The sequence below is a fragment of the Ricinus communis genome, chromosome 6 (assembly GCF_019578655.1).
Source record: "Ricinus communis isolate WT05 ecotype wild-type chromosome 6, ASM1957865v1, whole genome shotgun sequence".
Classification (NCBI taxonomy): Eukaryota; Viridiplantae; Streptophyta; class Magnoliopsida; order Malpighiales; family Euphorbiaceae; genus Ricinus; species Ricinus communis.
In genome coordinates, this window is record NC_063261.1 from 26,479,588 (window position 1) to 26,497,949 (window position 18,362).

Genomic DNA, 18,362 nt, shown 5'->3' on the forward strand with positions numbered 1-18,362 from the left:
ATGTGAATTGTAAGAATTACATTTATTATTTATAATATTGAAAAAGTTAATATTATTATTAGATAAAAAAATGATACAGTTTTTTATTATATAAACAATTAATACAACTATAATAAAATATCATAAATGCAATAAACCCTCAACTAAAAATATTTTTAATTAAAAATATTATATCGAACAAATACTATAGAATTTAAAATATTTAGAATTTATAATGTCTACATCATATAATTAACTTTAAAAAAAAAAACTTAAAAAAAGTATATTATTCCTTAATAGAATGGAAACATAATAAAATTAAAATCTAGAACTATGGCTGTAATTATGTTGTCCATTTAGCACTCTGATTTTTGCTATCGGTCCGGAATATTTGTTAAATAAATAAATAAATAAATAAATGCATGTTGCTAATTTTATTTAAAGTAATAATAAAAATAAAAATAAATGGAAATTATTATTTTAGTATTACCTTTTGAATATTCATGTAGTCACGCTAATCGTCATTTTTGGATGAGTAAGTTGGAGCAGCGAGAAGAAAGTAATAAAATAATGTCATTATTATATAAATATGATTTTAATTGATATTCTTTTGCCTGACACAGATTTTCTTCACTTGCGACTGATCAGCAGAATGCAGCTCGGCACCACAGACCGACGGTACTGTCACTTCAGGTGCAACAGAAGACTGGAGTTTTGTTCCAATGGCTCCCACTTGCATCAAAAAATATAGAGCTCTTTTGACATTCTTCTCAGTACTCAAGAGTCAATAGCAGGCTAACACAGATTAGAACTTGAGATTTCAAATAGGAAAAAAAGAAAGGAAAATCTTTAAAACAAAAGAAATCTAAATGCAAAATAAAGAAAAATTATATGGCAATTGCCAAGAAAATAAAAACTAATTTGCCATTTGCTGCCTCTCCTTTCGATAGCACTTAATGATTCGAGACTTAGTAAAGAAAAATGTAATAGCCAAGTTTATTATTCATTTGTTTCAATTTTATTAAGAAATGGCCAATTTTATATAAACTCTCACTTACCTTACTACTTGTTCTTTTGTATGAAGATCTAATTATGAAACATACTCTTTAAGCACTAGTATTTAGGTACTAAATTATTTAACAGCTCATACCAATTAATAAAATAGGTGGATATATTAAATGCTTAATATATAAATGACAAAAAAATAACAACATATCAAGGGAATTCCATTTTTTCTTGATGTTTTAAACTGATAGCTAGCTGGAAAAAGACACAAATAATTAAAATCCAACAATTGAAAAAACAAATAATTAAAAAAAACAAAGGGAGAGATTTCATGAAGAATATATCAATCATTGGTTCTTTAATTGGTTTGGTTTTATTACGCAGTAATGGCAACACATATCAGAATGCTTTTAGGTAAAGAACATGCAACTATACCATAAATAATTTTCAAAAAGTTAAACCTAACCGATTTTATAAGAACTATGTAGAAACAAATATTGTAAAAGAGAAGCAGGCCAAAATTCCTTATACACATCAAAAACCACCACATGCAGAAGGTAGAGTGTCGAAGCCAAAACTCAGGAACCTACAAAAATAGAGAAAACATGTAAGAAATAGGAAGAGGGAAAACTTAGAAAAGAAGTAAGATGTACAGAAAAAAGAAAAAGAAAATTATATATTGACAATCCATTAAAATTTAGAGTCTTAAATAGAAACAGGCATGCATCAATGGTTTGGGTAAAGATTAAAATATAAATAACAAATCTTAATCCCAGAACACCAAATTTTAAAATCTGTAAATATAAAAAATTTAAGAATGTAGCCTTTATAGCAACTTCAAAGGACAAAAACCCATATCAAAACGGGTTAAACAGTGAAATGCAGGAGTAACCATCGGCGGGCGATGATAAAAAGCACAAATAACCACTAAATCGCGATAATAAGGAGAAGAAATGGTCATCGAACCAAGACATAAAGAAATGGAAGAGATGAAAATTCTAGGTTTCTGTAAAATTAGAGGAGTAAAGACAGCAGGGAAGAGAAATCGAGTGAGAGAACAGAAGAATCTAGCTTTATGGCGTTAGGTGAAGGTTTCTTTTGCATTTAGGGTTAGAAGACGAAAACTACTGAGAGGGTAGTGTAAACGGCTATGTTTTATTACACAGTAAGGGCGAGTAGGTCTTTTAGTTTTTTTATGTCATATAAGCCAATCAAAATGGCACAGTGGCATATTGTCTAAAGGGCATTTCTATCTTATGTTCGCATTCCTTTATCTATCCCACCAAACGACAACGTTTTATTATATAGGGCCATTTTAGCAATTTCCAGTAACCTGCCATAGCAAGTGTCTTTTGATTTTTTGTCTCCCACCATTAACCTTTTTATACGGCGTCGTTTTATTAAGCGTGTTTGGTTTTTTGGGAGAAATAAAGCGTAATAGACATTAATGAGTTAATGTTGCTTTTGCAGGACATCCTTTTCCTGCAGCATATATATGTCATTAGATGCATTTAGATTTCTCATTATATTATTGAGCTCCAACTTATGTAGAGGCAGTCCATTTACCAATTCATTAAATTTTCATGGATTGTTTGTTACTTTAAAACTCATAATATTTTATTCTAATTCTTATTTGTCTTCTGGAAAAGATTGAGTTTTATTGCTTTGATTTTAAGAGTAAAAAGAAAATGACAAAGAATGTCCTATACTTTTTCATTTTCTTTTTTGTATTGAATCTTTTATTATTAATTTTATAGTATGAAATTAGATGATCATTTATTTAATTATCTTTTTCGTTATATTAATCCTAACCGTTGAATGAGTGATATATATTTGAAATATTTTATATTTAAATAATAATAAAGTGACTCAGTATTTCAAACTTTATAATTATTATTTTATGTAACTTTAATTAATTATTATTGTAGGGAGTAGCCATGAAATATAGATTAATAAAGCATATTTCATTTAATAAAAGTTATAAATATTAAAGGTTAGCTATTTTTTAGCTCTCAATTTTTTATCAGCCAAGATTGCTTAATTCCATTCAAGCTTGATTAATTGATTATAATAAGCTTTGGCTCACTCTAATAAAATAGCATTCCCATTAAATATATAATAGTTACAGAAAAAAATAAATTAAAGATTCAAAAAGGAGGAAAATTGTGTTAGAAATCCAAAATTAGTCAATGCATGGCCTTGCCAGCCTAAGGCCACCAAAAGAAGAAGACCTTGTCAACGTGCTAACCATGTATTGTGCCCTTCTGAGCAGACTCCAGTTACGACTTCTCTTGCTACTTCCACCACCGGAAACAGCTGCTGCCTCACTACCAACCACCGCCGGAAACATGGGAGGTGGAGTCTGCAGCTTCCGATTCTGCCTTTCCCTCAAGTCACTGAGCTCCATTTTTGATGGAATCCTTGTCAATCCAATAATAACCTTGTGTTTCTTGCTTGAACTGCTCCTAGCTGGTGGTGGCAAAGCAGGCTTGGAGGATGAATTTTTTGAAGTGATCTTGTTTCTGTTTACCATCCGAAGTGATGGGCTTGATGAGAAACATAACGGGTTATTATACCTTTGATCATTATCATCATTTTCTGTTTTGCAGGAAATGATTTTCCCACAGAAGATTATATTATCTGCTGTAGAGTTCGATACTGATGAAGTTGAGGATGTGGAGAACTCAAAGAAATCTTCTTCTTGGCTTGAAGGAGAATCTGGATGCTCAATACTACTTTCCTGGTCACAAAGAGCAAAATCACATAAAGAGAGAGCATCTTCAAATTCTTCAATGCTGTTATTATTTTCCATTTTGCGTTTGGCTGGAAAGCTAATGAGCTGAAGTAGAAATACAGAGAAAATTTAAAGATGGTGTGTAATTTGATGCTGGATTAATTAGTCCAAAACCATTGCATATATATAAAGGAACAGGCAAGGGTTCTAGAGGGAAGATTATTTTATTTAATTGGTATTAAAAGAAAGAAGCAAAGGACTAGGTAGTGCATTTAAAGAAATACATTACTAGAAAGGTTGACAAATTTTAAAGGGAAGAAAAAGAAAAGAAAAAAGAAATGGCATTGGATTGGATCCTTCAAGGAAATGTGTCAATGTATTATACAGGGACTTGATTGGTAAGACTTTCTAGAAAAACTTAACAACTAGAATTTGAGGGACTAGATTGTTTAATTCTAAGGAATTGCAACCTCTTTCTAGAATGCATAAGTCTATTGAGCTGGACATACTATTTCAGAATTTTCTATATTTTTTCTTGTTTAGGTTCCATTATAGGGAGAAATATGCAAAAACCAGCTAAGTCTTTTTTATAATCTTTTTATTCTTTTTATTTTTTTTATCTAACTTTATAAGTAGCATTCTCTTAATTACCTATTTATTTCAATGTTTAACTGCAATTATTAGGAAGGATAATTACTATATTAAGGGAAAATTTAAAAAAAAATGCTTGTAGTTTAGTGTATTTTTAACTTTTATGTGACCAATTAGTGTATATGTTTTTCTCTGTTAGCAAAAGTATTAACACTTTTTCACTATAAAAATGGTGTAATGAGTTTGTGCTGAGTTGGCGCTAGTAGAATGGAACTATTTGATTATAGTAAAAAATATTTTTGCTAATAAATAATAGCATGTATATTAATTTATTACGATAACAGCATATATATATATTTAAAATTAAAAATATATAAAACTATAAGCATGTAGTTTTGAAAATATAATACAAGCGAATCTTAAATAAATCAAGCTACTTTAGCAAAATCTCTACATTATCATAAAGGATATAAGCGTCACGAAAAAAATATTTATTTAAAATTAAAATATATAAAATAATAATTAATATAAATTTTAATTTAAAAAAAAAACTATAAAAGGGCTTTTTTTTTTTAATTTGAACGAGTTTTGAATGAAATAATGAGAAAAATATGGTAGGGTATAGTAGATAGTGGTTGAGATGAAAGGTAATTTTTTTATTTTATATTTAAAATTAGTATTTAACTAAATCAAAATCTAATCAAAGAAGGTTTAGTATAATATAGTAATATATAACAAGATTGAATATATCTTTAAAAATGTCATAATATATTAGTATAGTCTGTCAAACTTAAAGAAATAAATAATAATTGATTTTAAATAAAAAAATTAATTCTTTTATGTTTTCTAAATCTTTAGTTTTAAATATATATACTATACTAACTACTTTTTTGTCAATTAGTTATTAACTTTAAACTAAAAAGATAAAGAGTATAGCATAAATTATATAGATGGTTATATATTACATTAATTTCTGAATTTTAATTTATATTATAAAGCTTTTTTAATTTTAATTGGAGTATCGTTAAATTCATTTTTATCGATTTTTAGTTAAGAGTATGATACAGTTGAACTGGTTAATTTTTAAAAAATTTATATATTTTCCTCACATGTCATGTGAGTATCAGTAATATTAAAACATCTTACACTCATTTTAAAATTCAAAAAATATATTAAACTAAATAAATTAAATTAAATAAAAATTAAATTAAAAACATATATTAAATTAAATCAGATAAAAATTTAAAAAAATATCACATCACAATACTTTTTTACCTTTTTCTCTTTACCCACTGTTATATACCTACCACCACTTCTCCTTTCTAAAATCTTAATTTTCATTCTTATGATCGCCATCAGTCCTACTCCATTCTACCATAATAGTGAAATAGTGGTAAAGAGAGATTGAGTTTTGATTTGGGTTTTGATTTTGATTTTCCAATTACACCACGTACCAACACCATGAACATAAAATTGTAAAATGTTATTCGTTTGGTATTCCAAAAAGAAAAAGAAAATCTGAACTTCCTTCATAGTTTTTTTACAAACAATGGTATGATGAAGGGGTTGTTTAAGAACTATTTAATTCAAGAGTTTATGCTATTAGATTAGGTCTAACACACCTTATATAGGGGTGTTTGTAGATTGGATTTATTGTAGATCATATTGATCGGTTTAAAAATTAATATGCTAATCAAATCGTCTCGGTTGGATTGTACTTATTTAAAACTAAATCCAATATTTAAAATTAAAAAATTAATAAAATTTGAATTTTTCGATTTTTAATCGAGTTCAATTTTATACAATCACTAATATAGCTAGCGATTTTATATATATAATAATATTAATTGTAAATAGTTAAAGACTAGTACTATATTTATACATTCATTATAAAAAAAAAATGAAATGACGATGTAGCAAATGAGTTTTAATAGCAATATAGGGTTAGCCAACACTACGAATAGCATTGCATTATAAAATAATGTAACACGTACTCATCAATTAATCCATAATTCATAATAAAAAATAATTATTTTAGCCAATGAGCTACTAGCACAGTTGTTATCATGCGTATTACCATATTTAGCAAAATATACATCATCCAACCCATCAAAATTGCTATGTATAAATCATTCACATATCCATATAATGAGAAAAGTTATGAGTTAGCAAAAATAAATCAGTCTCATAAATAAAAAGTCATATCCTATACGTGAATTTAAACTTTTTGACATTACATTGAGTTGGATTGGATTTTATTATATTTTTAAAAATTTAAAACTGGACTCAACTCACTCTTACTCGATTTTGGATATTCTTAAACCATTTTTAACTTAAAATAATTTAAATTTAATATATTTTATTTGATTTCAACAAATAAAAGAGTATTATGTTTAAAGCGTAATAAACATATGCAAGTTTTACTTTATATTTAAATATTTAAAAATAATATGTAAATTACGGGGATCAAAATTTAAACCTTTCAATAATAGGGACTTTAATACTATGTCACAGAACCATTCAATTTAAAAATTTAACTTAAGTTCAAATAATAATTTTATATATCTAATCGAGGCTAGAAGTGGAGACCGTTACAGAACTTATTGGTGCAAATAGAGTTTCACAGATCAATATTTAAGACAAAAAGAAAAAGAGTAAAGTGCTGAAATTATCGAGTTAGTTGCTTCGGTATCTCTTCAACAATCTATAATCTATCAGTAAGTATATATATATATATATATATATATATATATATATATATATATATATATATATTCAAGTTTTTTCATAAAATTTCGCACAATAAAATTTTATAAAATCATAATATTTATAAAAAATATTAATTCTAATATACAAAAAAATAAAATATGATTCTAAATGCTAATAATGAATGTGATAAAAATTTATGATTTATTTAAATATAAAAATATTATATTCTTATAAAATAATTATAATAATTATTATAATTACTATTATTAATAATAAATATTATTATCTTTCTAATAGAATAAATATTTATATTCATATATATAGTAATAATAAAATAATAAAAGGATAGGAATTCTAAATTTGGATAATAATAATAATAAGATAATAAATTTTTATGATACGATTGAGAATTTATCGGTCAAATATAATAATTAAAAAGGTTTACACATGTATATGTGAAAGTAATAATAGTAAAAAGGAAATAATAAGAATTTTAACAATCTAATTCTTAAAAAATAATTATTATAAGAACGTATGAGAATTTATTAGTGCACTGGAATATATACAAAATTAAATTTAATAAATATATATATTTCTCATATTTATTTACCTTGGCATATAATAAATATAAGAATTTCATAAATATAAGAATTTCACAAGATTATATTATTGTAACCTCCCAAAACTAGATCACATGAGATATTGTTCGCTTTGGCCCTCACTAGCCTCATGATTTTGTCCCTTTGGCGGGTTCAAAAATTTTCCAAAAGGTCCCCCATCCTGAAATTTCTCTGAACCAAGCACGTTTAATTTTGGAGTTCCTACAACTCTACAGCCAAACAACCAAAAAGTGCCTTATATAATTAGTTCCAACTCTTTATATATATCTTATCAACCATTCCCGCCTCATTTCGATGTGCAATTCGATTCATTAATGTACCCCCGTACCTTAGAGTGCTGCCAACCTAGAAGCCTGCCAGAAGTCACTCCTTGTCCAGGCATCCTATCTTTTCTTTGCCTCAGCATTCACTTCCCGCCCTCGTCGGACCGCTCTTTAGGCGAGGCTGTCACATGCCCACCAGCTTCTGCCTGGTTCGTCCTCGAACCATACATCTACTAGAGGGTTCTTGCTCTAATACCATTTTTAACGACCCGAAACCAGATCACATGAGATATTGTCCGCTTTGGCCCCCACTTGGATTACAATTTTGTCCCTTTAGCGGGTTCGAGAACTTCCCGGGAGATCTCCATCCTAGAATTTCTCTGAACCAAGCACGTTTAACTATGGAGTTCCTACAACTCCACAGTCAAACAATCAAAATGCGCCTCATGTGATTAGTTCCAATTCTTTACATATATGTTATCAACCATTCCCACTCCATTTCGATGTGCAATTCAATTCATTAATGTACCCCCCGTACTTTAGAGTGCTGCCATCCTAGAAGCCTGCCAGAAGCCGCTCCTTGTCCAGGTATCCTATCTTTTCTTTGCCTCGGCGTTCACTTCCCGCCCTCGTCGGACCGCTCTCTAAGTCAGATTGTCACAATTATATAATTTTTATAAATGACTAATATACATGGAAATAGAAATATCATAAAGATAAAGTCAAACTTATATTTTATACTATTATTATTATAAATCAAATTATATAAATATATAAAATATGAATTTTAGATTATATATATATATGCTAATTTTTGAAACTTAAAATTTTTTAACATGTGTTAGGATTGTTGTCTTCACATGTGCTTACTTTTGACACATGGAATTTAAGCTTGTGTGTAATTTTATAGTTTCTTCTATTAACTTATTGATCAATAAGTTACACTCCTATTAAACACTCATTGTAATCCTAAGAAATATTATTTTAATAATAAATTAGTTTTCTAATTAGATAATGATTAATTTTCTAATTAGATAATGATTATTCTAAAAAATAGCATATTAATTATATTTTAATATTATATTAACTAAAAATTAGTTTTCTAATTAGATAATAATTCTAATTATAGAAGATAATATTTTTATATATTATATTCAATCGATAAATTAATTTCTAATTATATAATAATTTCTAATTCTAAAAAATAGTAATATCAATTATATTGATAGTATTAATTTATATACTATTAGAATTAATAAATAAATATTTTAAAAATTAAAAATTAAGGACATTTAAAAATAGTTACTTTGCTATGATTTTTTAAAATATTATAAATTAATATTAAAAATTAAAAAATTAAATTTTATGATCGAAATAATAATAACGGTCATGCAACGTACATGTAAACGATTATTTTATATTAATTTGTGAGACCTAAAATCTTTTTGACATGTATGTTTAATTTTTAACATATAATTTTTTTTTTGATATTTGTGCTTACTTTTAAATGAGTTTCAAGCTTATGTGTAATTTTATAGTTTTTTCTGTTAATTTATTGATTCATAAGTTACATTCCAATTAAACACTGACTCTAGATCGATATCCAGTTCCCCCAGCGGTAGAGACAGTTGGATAGGTACCCCCAGCAGTTGCTTCAGCTAACCAATTTGAATAGGTAAAACTGGTAAAGCTACAGCTGCTCCTGCTACTAAATCGACTTGAGCAACGGATGTTGGCTCTAGGAATGGAGGGAAACCCGCATTAGTTCAAATCGGTGGATGAAGAATTCATTGTCAAACCATAGCCTCTGGATTTAGATCGACGTTGCCTGCCTAGGTTGAACCATAAATCATTGAAGAACCTATTCCGGAGTCATCGATAGAATATCCAGGGCCTATCGTAAAAAATAAGACATTAATTATATTCTAATATTATATTAACTAATAAATAGTTTTCTAATCAGATAATGATACTAATTCTATCTTAAGAAATAGCATATTAATTATATTTTAATAATATATTAACTAAAAAAATTTATTTCATAATTAGTTAATAATTCTAATTGTCAGCATCCTTTTTCCGGATTTAGATATTGAGAAAAAAATGAAAAACCCTAATGATGAAAGTTACTACCTTCTCGGGTCTCGAGAGATGAAGGATAGGCGAATCTGAGGCTAGCTCGAGATTAATCCAACTGAAATTGCCTTTTTGAAATCAATTTGGACCTAATTATCAGAAAAAATTAAGTTTGAAGGTAAAAACGATAATTTTTACAAATTTAGAGACCTAATTATAAATATTTTTATAAACTTTTCCTGTGTAAAGCCGATCGACTGTACATAGAGCCAATTAGCTCTACATAGTGCTGATTGAATTTTTGCAATATGAAGTTATTTTTTGTGACGATTTCACGTCCAAATACAGATTCTAAAAAGTTTCCTTAATGATAATCATCCTTTTAATTGATAATTATTTAAATTTTAGAAATAAAATGAAATATTTATCGATATTCCTAAAAATTTATCGCTTTCTTTAGGATTTTCCTTAAAATTCTACCTCTATAAGTAGAAAGAGGTGTTTAGAGTTGTAAAGAGAATGGAGAACTAAAAATCAGCGGTAAGTGAAATCAGTATAGGAGAGATACTGAGAGAAAAAAATAAAGAGAAACTTAAAGGGAAAAAGAAAGAAAAACACTGTTGATCCTAGTTATTATTAGAGATTACTAAGCCATTAAAGAAAGAACCATTTTAGAAAACAAGCCACTGAAGAAAGATCGTTTTTGGAAACTGTTTTTTATCGACAGAAGGATTCTCAAAGCCAGATCTAGCATTGGATACCTACCCAGTTTTTGATTTAACTGCATCCTCATCGCCTGAGACTTGCAGATCTAATATTCATGGTGACAACTTGAGGGTTCTTTCCACTATACATCCACATTCATCATAAAATTAGTTCTTTTATGTCTTTTTTTTCTTTTTTCTTTTTTCTTTTTCATGTTATTTGTTCTTAGAATCATGATTAGAATCTTGATCTATGATAAATATGATTAGATTAGGTTTTTTTATGAATATGCATGTTAAAAGGGTTTTGAATCTAATAATAAGAACTTAGAGTTTTGAAATATGATATTTTGCCAACTAGGATCTTATATTTAATTAGAAATATATTATAGGATTTATATTTAGATTTATTTATCATTATGATTAAGTAATTAAACATGTTAAGCATGATTCTTTTATTTTGATTTGTCTTTTATTATTTTATGATATCTGGGGTTTTGATTGTTTAATTGACTTTTGCTTCTTTTATTTTGATTTTTTTAAATCTATTTTCTCTCATTCTAATTGATTTTTAATGTCTGTGCATGTGAAATTTGGCTCTGGAGATGCAAAATTGTGCTGACGATTGAAGAAATCAACTTGGGGACCCTAGACCGATCGGCTGTTCAAGCCAAACTCCCATTTTTGTGTATTTTTGGTGATTTTTGATGTATTGTCAGCCTATGTATAGTTTTTAGGTCTTCTTTTTTTGCAATCATAGTTGTACTGCGAGTTGTAATAATTAGGTTTGACTTTCTGTTTTTTTTTTTCTTTATTTTTTTGTTTATTGTATGTTAATCAAATATATGATTATGTGATTGAAATTAAAAATAGGCCACATAGACTTAGGGTTAAAAACTGATCCAATATGAATCTGGCAGACTAATAGGCTAATCAACTTTAACTGCGCTTAAAACCTTAAAATCCAAGTAGACTAGCAGGCTTTGGCATATTTATTTAGGGCTTAAGCTTAATGAATGTGTCTTTTCATAATAAGTAGTCTATTAGACTTAAAGGCTGCAATTCAAAAATATAATTGGTAATTGGGCTATACTAGGTATTCCTTACACATAATTGGTTGGTAAACTATATCAACAACTCAAATGTAGAGTGGGTTAATTAAGATGCACTAGACTTAGGTGTATTATGTGTGATATTTTGGCATGTCTGTATATGAATTGCTTGCATTTATAGGGAGTAATTTGTTAAATAATAAAATTAAAGGCTAATATACACAAATAAGGAAATCGGTTTCTGGATCCATATATGGGCTCTGTGGCGTAAGCTTTCTTATGGAATCTGAAAAACGTCACTCATTAGTAAAAGTGTCCCAGTGATTATCCGGATGGCAATTCTCATCTTCGTGCTAATCTCAGTAGCTAGTTAGCATGTTTTCGATTAGATTGAAAAGCCTTATAATGCCGTAGTTGCTAAAGACACTTGAGTATGCGTCTGAAACCGCCATTAACACTAATCTAGAAAATAACATCTTAAGTTATTATATTCAATAAAAAATTAATTTTTAATTATATACTAAATTTTTAATCATAAAAAACATTAATATCAATTTTATTAATATGTTAATTTATATAATATTAAAATCAATTAATAAATATTAAGAAATGACGGAAGGGAATAAAAAAAGAAATAAAAAAAGAAAAGAGAGAGAAAAATAATAATAATAAAATAAAAAAACTAAATAAATAAATAAAAATGAAGTAGAAGAGCCCAGATTTCAAATGAACAAATTCAAACTTGAGAAAAATCTTTCTGATTCTCGAAGAATGAGGGGGCAAAGGGATTGATCGAGAAAGATCTCTTATTCTTATTATAAGATCGTGATTGGATCCGCATATGTTTGGTAAAAAAAAAAATCTTCTCCTTTGACAATAATCAAAAAAGAAAAGTGTTCAATTGGAACATGAAAACGTATTATTGCATTAATAAAATTTTATAAAATTTAAAAATAGTCAGTTTGCTATTATTTTTTAAAATCTTATAAATCAATATTAAACTATTAAATTTTTTATTAAATTGTATCTATCAATTTGATTTTATAATTAAAATAATAATAACAGTTGTGTAACGCACATGTAAACGACTAATTATAATATTAAATACGAATCAAATTAAATGATATTACTAAATATTTATTAAAATAAAATAATAGCTAAATATAATAAAAGATTAGTGATTACACTATACACCAATTTACTATATATCTATTATGAATTTTCTAATTATATTTGTAATTATTAAATTTCAAAATTATATAAGTAAATAAAATGAAAATATTAAATGCTCATTAAAATAAAACAATAACTAAATAAAATTATTTTTTTTATATTTTTATTTCAAACTAAATTTTTATGTCATAAATTTATTAATAATTGTCCATTAACACAAGTATAATATTGTATATATACAAATTTTTCTATGAGACTCCACCTGGTAGAATTTTATAAAATCATATATGATTTTATAAAATTAGTTTTTTAAAATTATTACTTAATAAAGTTATTAATTTGCCAATATCAAATTTAAGGTTATATTATGAAATTAAAAATTAACTAGTTTGAAACATAATTATTTTATTACCCAAAAATTCTACCACGTATGGTTTTATAAAATTTTACCACATATTGCTAATTAATTTTTAATATCCTGATATTATTTTACATTTGATATTGAAAAATTAATAAATTTACTAAGTAATAATTTCTTTTATTTTGCATTAGATGTTAATTTTCTTATTATAAGAAGTTAAAGTTTTAATAATAGTTAATAGATTTCAAGATTTTTATTATTTATTATAAAAGATAATATTAAAAATACTAAATGTTTATATATTATTTTTCTTAATATTTGTTATTTTTAGTGATGAATCTATTTTTTAGTTTTGAATGTATGTATGATATTATACGAACTTCAAATGTATATTTGACGAATTTATAGTTTGTTGATGATAAATCTATTATTATTTAATATATATTGATTTATTTTTTATACAGGTAATATATCCATTACTTGTATAATGTATATTTATTTATTATTAGTATCAGATTCATTAAACATAAACTTTATGTTCACTATTTATAAAGTGTACGTTCATATGTTATTAGTTTTACATTTATCAAACTTAAATTTTCGGTTTATTACTTATAAAAATATATTCATCTGTTATTAGTATCATGTTCATTAAATATAAACTATATATGCATTTACTTTTACTGATGAACTTAACTTAATATATGAATATGTTCATTTTATTTAATTTATGAATTTATAGACTATAATATATGAACCTCAAGTTACATATAATGAACCTATAATTCACAACATATGAATCTACAAATCACTTTATAAATTTAGATTATAATGCTAATCTTTGAAACTAAATTAAAAGAGAATGAAATAAAAATAAAATTACTTATATTTTTTAAAAATATACAATTATTTTTTATGTTTACTTTTAATTATATTGATTAAATTATTTAATATATAGTATTTTTTTCATAAAAATACTAGCATATTATAAAATAATAGATTTTTAAACTACACTGAAATATAAAAATTGAAATAAAAATAAAAATAATAAAATTATTATTAATAATAATATAATATGAAATGAAGAGTTAGAACATAGCAAATGAATAATTCTAGAGTATAAATTTATCTATTTATACATTAAATATAAATTTGTGGTATTAATTTATTTATGCATTTTTTAATTTTAATTAGAGTTTAATAATATAATTTATAATTTATAAACACGCACCTATAGTAATAATAATATAATTTATAGTTTAATAAAAAATCTAATAACATAGCAAATGGATTAATAAAAAAAATCTAATGAAAAAGGATTTTAATATGATATAGTATAATAGAGTAGGCTTTTAATGTATTTTTAGAAGATTAGGACAACCAATTTGCGAAATTTTAAGGGGGTTTTATAGTAACTAAAACTTATATCTAAAAGGGGCATTCCGAGAATTGAACTCGGGGCCTCTCGCACCCTAAGCGAGAATCATACCACTAGACCAAATGCCCATTCTGTTCTTTCTGTCAAGAGCAATATGTAATTTTCATTCTATGTCTCTTTTTCCACCCCCATAAGTGAGTAGCTCATAGAGCTGAAACAGAAAAGAAAAAGAAATGGCGAGAACGGCACTTCTCCACTTGCTCCGATCTCAAACCAGAAACCTCTCTTCTCCTTCAACCGTCCAATCAGGTTTCATCACTCTCTCTCTGTCTCTGTCTCTGTCTCTCTCTCTTTCTCTCTCTCTCTCTTCTTTAACACTATCATTTACATTTCTACTTTATTCAATACTCTGTTAGGGTTTTTGTTTTTTTCTTCTCTCTTTTTGCTCAAGGAAAATCGCAGCTCAACTATAATTATATGGAAAAAGATTGATCTTTTTGATTGTTTAGAGTACATCGATGCTTTTGCCAACTCATGCTTAATGAAGTTATAGAAGAACTGTTTATGAACACTTCTACGTTACCTAAATAATTACAATTTTGTGCTTTTAAGTAGTTAGTGTATGTGTTTTTTTAGATAATTATGTACTTAAAAGAAAAAGAATTATTAAAAATTCGAGTTAATTATTATGTGTTTCGTACTGTATTGGATCATGCTTTGGGGTAGTTGAGTTCTTTCAAATGAAGGCTTCAATTTAAGAATGCAGACATTGTGTTTTAGGCCATCCTCATTCATTGCTAGTTGATTTCAGCTTTTCATGGATCGTTGTTTTTGAGTTTCAAAAGTGTCTAGGAAGCTTTCATGTCGTCTATAGAGTCCTACGCTAGAGGGACCTTTTACGGCCTGCTGTTTGTATTTTATCTTTCTTTTTTTTTTAATTCTACAACTATAAGGGAGGATTTTAACTTTGAGTTCATTGGTTTATACCTTTTTGCTAAGGGTATAGTCTTAGTGAATCAGCCGGGAGAAGTTCTTGTCTTGGCTTCTGCATTTCTATTCAATGGGATTTTGCTTTTGTAGTATCCATAATTCTCCTCTTTTTTGGGTTTTTTGTTTTTCTTTTTTTTCATTGGTCATGTTTCATTAAATTCCTTTTTGCTCTGCCTTTATTTCATCTATGTTATCCTTCATTGTCACTGTGCCGTAATAATGATGTAAGTTCCAATTCTATAGCAACTGCTACCACGAAACTTCAGCAACCTCTTGTTAGAAGATATAATCAGTATAAACTTTTTCTCACTATCAGTTGGCTGGTTTTTGTTGTTTTATTGTAATTGTATTCGCTCATTTCAATATCTCGAGTTTGATAAGAAATTTTGTGTTGGTTGATGATGTGCCTCAGTTGTAGTTTATGAAATATGTCTTCAATTATGTAGCATATTTCGTATTGCTTATCTTTCCAAATTTATTTGTGTTAGATCTTGCAAAGGACTGACTGCTTTTTTACTCTGAACTTCCAATTTGGAAATATCAAAATAATTAAAACATATTTGTAAGATCACCAGCCTCTCTAGTTGGCTGAAGTTAGGGAGGGGCAGGGCTATCCCCAATATGTGTTTATATAAAAGATTTTGTTTGGAACCGTTTCTTAAATATGCCCCATGTAGTGGTACTTATTGTTGTTGATTTTCTCCTTGCTTTAGGCTATCGTGTTTGTAGGTTTGGCACATGGTCACATGCTCATACTGCCAAAACCAACTATAACAGTGCCATCCAGATTGCAGCTTCTCAGAAAAGATGGGCATCTCAAGCTAGGACAACAGAAGATGACAACAGGATCAGCATTGGACCACGAAGAGGAAAAGAAGCTGGGGAGGATGAAAAAGAAACTGGGGTGGTTTATTATGGTCCAATCTCATCAACCATCAAGAAAGTAAAACTACTGTCTCTTTCAACCTGCTGTCTCTCGGTATCACTGGGTCCAGTCATAACCTTCATGACATCTCCTGATATGAATGTCATATTGAAGGGTGCAGTTGCATCTTCTGTGATATTCTTAAGTGCTTCAACAACAGCTGCCCTGCATTGGTTTGTTACTCCCTATATTCACAAGCTCAGGTGGCAGCCTGGCTCAGACAGCTTTGAGGTCGAGATGATGTCTTGGATGGCTACATACATTCCGAAGACTATCAAGTTTGCTGATATCCGACCAGCAGAGACAAATAGGCCATTTGTGACATTTAAGGCGGATGGGAACTTCTATTTTGTTGACACAGAGCATTGTCATAATAAGGCATTGTTGGCTAGACTGACTCCACAGAAATCTCAAAATGAATCTGCTTTTAAGAACTTGTGATATACAGCAAGAGGTCTTCAAGATATTGGATTGCAGAACTAATGTTTAGTTTCTGGATTGGCAGGAGCCTGAGGGCCTTCTATAAATTGTGCTTCGTCCATTTATTAGTGAGACATCCTTTCTGCTTTTGTTGTTGAATTTGAGAAGGGAGATAAAGAAATCTTTATGCGACTCCGTTTTTGTCATGTAAACATGGATAGGTGGATAAGTGAATTTTGGCACTTAGAATAAAACAAATCCCCAGAGTTTACAGAAGAAGATTAAAATGATTGTGAAGTTATTGGATTATTATTTATTAATGCAGGACCAAGATGTGCTATTTTCTTTTAAGTAAAAAAAAAGAGAATTAATTATTATCTTTTTAGCAGGATCAAAAGTGATTTTGCTACTCTCTTTGATTTAGGTTGTGTTTGGCATTGAGTTTGGAAAAATGTTTTCCTAATTTTAATTTTAATTTTGAATGATCTTTTGTGTTTTGAAAATTGTTTTTTCAAAAACAGGTGAATAGACGCCTTTTCTAAAATTGAGTTTGAGAAAAATAGTTTATAAATAAATTAAAAAATTTTGAACTTGCTCTTTGAACATTTAACTGCAATTTCGATAGCATATAAATATTGCATGATTTTACTTATAAATATAATTATGTTTAATTTGTATATGTATACTCATAATTTATTGTATTGAACATAAAATTAATAATTAATTTGAAATTGTATATCCATAATCTAATGGATTATACATAAATAATATTTAAACATTATAATAAAAAAAACTAAAGCAATATTCAATCATGTTATATGATAATCATGAATGGATGAATACTAATAAGATGAATCTAATAAGATGAATCTACAATGCTAGCTATATTAAAAGTATTATTCTTTTGGAGATAGTCTCCTAAGTGGAGTTTCCTTCTCTAAAGCTTAGTTTATCTAAGTTAGTCGGTGTGAGTAATTGTGAGTGGATTTCTGCGTGTTTTTTAGCTTGAGTTGTTTTGCACAAATTGTGAGCTTATATTTGATGTTGTCGTCTCTTTATTTTCTCTAGCAAGGTAGATAGTCGTTTTTCATGCTTTTCTATGTTCTTGGTGGTTCTTAGTGGGATCATTTGTTGTGAAGGATAGTGAAAGAAGTAGAATCGTCTAATGAGGGAGTTATAAAAGAGATAATTTATAAGAATGCAACAGTTCTTCAACTTCATTCGAAACTAGAAATGAACTCTGAGCTGTATGAAAAACTTCTTGTAAGTAAAATATTTACTTTCAAAAATCTTTCTTAAGTAATAGTAAAGTCCATTCTATCTAAAGTATGGAAATTTTAATGGGAGTTTCTCCTACAAAAGATGAGAGTTCATCATTGACT

At 27.4% G+C, this 18,362-nt stretch overlaps 1 protein-coding gene and 1 non-coding gene across 2 annotated transcripts; one reads left to right on the forward strand and one right to left on the reverse strand.

Moving 5' to 3' along the window:
- Positions 1-14,701: 14,701 nt before the first annotated feature.
- On the reverse strand, positions 14,702-14,773 carry TRNAP-AGG. The gene has a single exon. It is a non-coding gene; the product is annotated as a tRNA-Pro (tRNA).
- A 29-nt stretch (positions 14,774-14,802) lies between these two features.
- LOC8264254 lies at positions 14,803-17,267 on the forward strand. Its single transcript, XM_002529672.4, has 2 exons — positions 14,803-14,954; positions 16,349-17,267. The coding sequence occupies exons 1-2, from the start codon at positions 14,879-14,881 to the stop codon at positions 16,999-17,001; spliced, it is 729 nt and encodes a 242-aa protein (XP_002529718.1). The 5' UTR covers positions 14,803-14,878; the 3' UTR covers positions 17,002-17,267.
- Positions 17,268-18,362: the final 1,095 nt, after the last annotated feature.